Below are 5,117 nucleotides of genomic sequence, written 5' to 3' on the forward strand. Positions count from 1 at the left end.
GCCTCGGGGAGGGGATTTATTTGCGAGTCTGTAACTCCGTCTGTAAAGTTCCTTCTCAGCGAGGACTTGGTTTGGTGTGTCCTTTTCTAAGAAACCGCCCCCTTGACTTGAAATTCGTTTAAAGTGCCTTGTAAAGGCAAAACATAGAAAAAAATTATTCAGGAAAACTCTCACAAACTGTATCAAAGCAAGGAGTCCCCTTTGGGCCAGAGCTCGCTAGCACAATGTGATAATGCAGTGTCATCTCTCCGTCTTTTCCCGTAGCGAGTCAGATGGCAACCCCAGCACAGAAGATGAATCCAGTAAGGGGCAGGAGGATTTATCTCCCCATCCGCTGTCCAGCTCATCCGATGGCGTTACCAGCCTCAGCCTTCCTGGCCACATGGAGCCCATCTACATGCAGCAGCTCGGAAACACTAAAATAGCCTTGAGCTCATCCGGCGTCTTGTTGAATGGAAACCTCGTGCCTGCCAATACCTCTCCCGTCTTTCTCAATGGTAGCTCTTTTCTTCAGGGACCCAACGGTGTCATTCTCAATGGACTCAGCGTGGGGGCTTCGCAGACGGTTACCTTAAATTCACCCAAAACCACATCAAGCGTTGTGAGCAATGGGGTGTCCATTACTGACATACTGTCATCTTCGTCAGAAGACGTTAAGGACTTCAAACTCCTTCAGGCTTCAGTCCCCAATGCCACAGCAGCCACCTTCAGCCCCAGCAATATCCCGGTCTCATTCTCGGGATTGATACCGAGCTCAGAGGTGAAAAGGGAAAGCGTACAAACTGCTGCTTCCCAAGATGGAGGCTCCGTAGTTACTTTTACTGCTCCTGTCCAAATAAACCAATATGGCATTGTCCAGATCCCCAATTCAGGAACAAATGGCCAGCTGCTGAACGGAAGCATCGGTTTTTCTTCTCTGCAGCTGCCTCCTGTTTCTGTGGCAGCTTCACAAGGTAAAAGTTTTGTCTCTTACAGTAAAAGGTATGAGAAAAAGTTGGAATTGGGCGCACTTAGCATTTTAGAAGCTGTGGTCCTTTTCCTCCAAGGTACGGGGATTGTATTTCATCCATGGCCACAAATAATACATTTTGCCTTCCTTTATAGTGGGTTATGCTCATGGGCAGACTGTTATGTGAGGCTGAGCTCCTCTGCTAAGCAGAGAAGAAAGTCTGGTATTTTACGCCCCTTTCATCTCATGCTGTTCTCAGAAGTTTGTGATACCACTCATCACAAATATCTCTAGATTTTACACGTTTCAGTGATTCAAAATATTCCCCATTTGCCATCGAAATCTTCTAATGGGAAGGTTCATAAAAATGAAAATTGTGGCAGCTGGAAACTGTTCCCGTCCTTGTTCTTGTGGTAGTTGTTTTGGTTTTTTGGTTTTCTAACCAAAGCATTTCATAAAAATTTTAAATTACCATAGACACAACAAGACCAAGCAGTTAGGCTTGTACTTTTTCTGTCCTGTAATTAAGAAAGATTAAGCTGCAGGGAAACAATAGCACTGTGCAGTAGCTCGTAGATATAAAATGCAAGGGTATTTGGATAAAACTGCCCTCAGTCCAAGGGAAATATGTCATCGCAGGTTCATGTGCCAAGTGTGCAGGCTCCTCCCCAAGTTTGCTTTAGCGTTTGTCTTAACATACCATGGACTGAAACTTGCGGCCGGCCAAAAAGAATCCCAGGGAGCACAAGGCTAGTTCTGGATCCTTGTTTTGAAGCAAGTCAGTTATAAAGCACAACTGAACAGCTTTGTTAATCATTAGCTACTGTATCTTTGGTTATGAAAATGATTGAACTTGAATGAATCTCTCCAATTTTAGGAGCTGTGAGTACTATAATGAAAATCAAACTGTGCTCATGTTAGCTTATTTGAATTAAACATGTATAGGGAGTGAATTTTTCTTGCTGTAGTATGGGGAGGAACACTGAAGCTGTACAAACACATTTTAAATGAGTGCACGATTACAAGATCCTAAAATGTGGCTCTCATAGTCACTGGAAGTTACTGGTACATAGTTTAACCAAGATGAAAAAGAGAAGACATTAGTCTGAATACCACCTGTAATTACAAAAACCATTTAATCCACATGCTCCAAGGCATAAACTGACAGCCAGCAAAGGTGAGAAAGAAAGTTTTGTCCCTTAAGTAGTGTGGGACTGTTGTATTTGAAAGTCCTAAAATTCATAATAAGCTCCTCTCTGAACATTTTCCCTGTTGTTAAGGATACCGGTTCCCACTGGAGAGTGATCCACCACATGTCGAGTCTGGTGCAGAGAGAAGTCAAGATCTGTATTTGCTGCTTTGATTTCTTTTTGTTTTTCTTAACATGAGACGGATGGATAGCTGGCTGCCTATTCCAAGTGAAGTGTGCTGCAGGCTATTTTAAGCAAGCTACAGTAAATGTATCTTTTTACCAGGTAACTTCAAGTTGCCTTGCTTTATTCTTGTAGTTTACGCATATGAGCAACATCTTCCAAAAAAACCATCCTTGATTAACAGAAATGAATAGGGAGCTAAAATATTCCCCAGGTGAGAAATTCATCTTTGGTGCTGTTCTGAAAAATTCAGGTATCTCCAAGTGTAGCCTCTTAGAATTAAACTGTTTTTGAGAAGGAGAGGTATTTGAAGTGGGACCCAGTCGCAAGAGCCAGTATATCTTATTTTGGGAATAATTATAATGGCAACTTACATGACATGTCCAGTAAAACCAACTTCAGGTTGTCTCTGGCCACCGCTTCTTGCTTTGGCTAGCCACAACATCATACAAGCGATGCCACAGCTTTCAGCAAGGATAGACAGTTGCTGGGTGGCCTTACACAACATGGTGGATGTGGTAGGGTTAGACTTTTAGAAATAGGTGATAAAGCGAGGTGAAAGGCGATACATCTGAATGCTATACGGGCTACCTGGTTAACCTGGTAAACCTGGTAGAAGTTACTGGGTTTTGACATTTTTCTCTGCAGGGGTTGACTCGGGTAGGTTCTGCTCAGCAGTAGTGGATTTCATGCGATGTGTCTCCAGTTCCCACACACAAGCTGTAGTCTGTCACTGAACTATCTTTAATAGCTTTTCATGCTTCTATTCTTAGAAATTGAGTGGTGGCAACTAGTGAAGGCCAAAGCACGTTCATTTTAATCACATGGCCAGGGACTGTTTGCCCCTTAATGAGAGTCTGAAAGATACCTAATATACCAGAACTGTGGTGGTTTATTTTTCTTTCTAGAAGCGGTTTCTGTTAAGGGCTTTTATTTCTTCATAGCAAATTTTCTCTCACCTGTTACAAACAGCGCTGTTCTGTGTTGCATGAAATATTAGCATACATGTGTACTCCAAACATTAAAAAGACCAAAGCATCTTAAGAAAATGCCAGGACAGACAACTCTGTGCTGACTATAATCCATGTTTTCCTTTCTTTTGCTTCTCTTTTTCTAGGTAATGTTTCAGTAAATCCCAGCACATCTGATGGAGGAACTTTTACGACTGAATCTTCAACAGTGCAGCAAGGAAAGGTTTTCTTCAGCCCCCTCACTCCGAGTGCAGTCGTTTACACGGTTCCCAATTCAGGCCCAGCAGTAGGATCTGTCAAGCAGGAAGGACTGGAGAGAAGCCTTGTGTTTTCTCAGTTGATGCCAGTCAGTCAGAACACACAACTAAATGTAAACATGTCTTCTGAAAATATATCCAGCGGAGGACTCCAGTCCCTGGCCTCCTCGTTAGTGAATGTAACGCCGTCACATAATTTTTCCCTCACACCACCAACTCTTTTAAATGCTGCAGAACTGAACTCTGGTATCTCGGAGAGCCAGTCCCTGTCATCGCCCGTGACCAGTACCTCTACCGTGATATCCATCAGCAACACTAACTATGCAACCCTTCAGAACTGTTCCCTCATTACCAGTCAAGATCTGTTGTCCATTTCTACAGCACAGCCCACACTTGGAGAAATAGTTCCTACAAGCGGAGACCGTGTCAGCCACCCGTCTACACAAGTACATCAAGATTTTGTCAGAGAGCACAGGTTAGTTCTGCAAGCCGTACCTGACGTCAAAGAGAATTTCTTACCTAATTCTGAGAGTAAGTCAACTGGCAATTTAATGATGCTGGATTCAAAATCCAAGTATGTTATGAGTAACATGGTAGACACGGTTTGTGAAGAACTGGAAACGGACAAAAAAGAACTTGCCAAACTGCAGACAGTTCAGATGGATGAAGATATGCAAGACTTGTAACTTTTTTTTTCTTTCTTTCTGTTTGAATAGAGAAGTCTCTTGCCGAGGCCCTAACAAGCACCAAGTGGTTGTTTTTTTTTTTTCATTTGGTGGCTTTTTTTTTTTTCATTTAAAGAAAACAGAAGAACATTTAAATGGTCTGAATTGATGTACAGAGGAATCTCTGGCAATGGAATTAGGTTGCCACTCTTGGTTTGCATGCAGTATTCTCTTTTAAGCAGATTAAAGGAGAAAGGAAGCACCAGGGCAAGTACCGAGCGAATGGGTGCAGGTTTGGCTACGAAATACTACTCTGATAGTTTAACTAGACTCTCCATAGTACAACATACTCTCAACAGTAAGTATACACTCCTAACTTTAGATAGAAAACAAAAATCTCGCTCCAAAAAGGTAGAAACAATGCAGTCATTTTTGCTGTTTACTTCTAGTCCGTGGGCATTGAGAAATTTTTAAGGAACTCTAGACGATACCTCACCGGCTACTTTTATGTTGTTTGAGGTTAAGAAACGAAACAAAATCATAAATAATATTGTTACTGGTGTGTTTGCTTTTTTCCAGCAGACTTGCATTCAAACCAAAAATCTTGCATCAAACATTTACAGGTTTCTAAATGCTACAGCTAGCATTTTGTCAGTGCACCAGAAAAAGCATCATTTGAAACTCTAATTATGCAACTTGGAAGCTTTCTCTCCGGTATGAATGTAAATATTGTTTCAGTTCTTACAAAGGAGACTTTTTTTTTTTAAATTAGTACAATGGATTTTATTTATGGTTTATGTTCCCTTTCACTTTAGACACAATGCATTGAAAAGGAAAACGTTTTCTGGCTGTTTAATTTATTTTTATTGTTTGAGCAGGAAGTAAACATAGTTATTTCTGAC

At 41.5% G+C, this 5,117-nt stretch overlaps 1 protein-coding gene across 1 annotated transcript; it reads left to right on the forward strand.

The window, feature by feature from the left end:
• Positions 1-232: 232 nt before the first annotated feature.
• Positions 233-4,236, forward strand: SIX4 (SIX homeobox 4). Its single transcript, XM_009710329.1, has 2 exons — positions 233-953; positions 3,440-4,236. Exons 1-2 carry the CDS (start codon positions 233-235, stop codon positions 4,234-4,236), a joined length of 1,518 nt encoding a protein of 505 aa, XP_009708631.1.
• Positions 4,237-5,117: the final 881 nt, after the last annotated feature.

Source organism: Cariama cristata, unplaced genomic scaffold (genome assembly GCF_000690535.1).
Source record: "Cariama cristata isolate BGI_N322 unplaced genomic scaffold, ASM69053v1 scaffold15041, whole genome shotgun sequence".
Lineage (NCBI taxonomy): Eukaryota > Metazoa > Chordata > Aves > Cariamiformes > Cariamidae > Cariama > Cariama cristata.

What these genes read in the sequence shown, in the direction of transcription:
- SIX4 (XM_009710329.1), top strand. Translation starts at nt 233, where the DNA reads ATGCAGTGTCATCTCTCCGTCTTTTCCCGTAGCGAGTCAGATGGCAAC. An exon ending in TTCTGTGGCAGCTTCACAAG is followed by an intron (nt 954 to 3,439) that starts GTAAAAGTTTTG and finishes CTCTTTTTCTAG; the next exon opens with GTAATGTTTCAGTAAATCCC.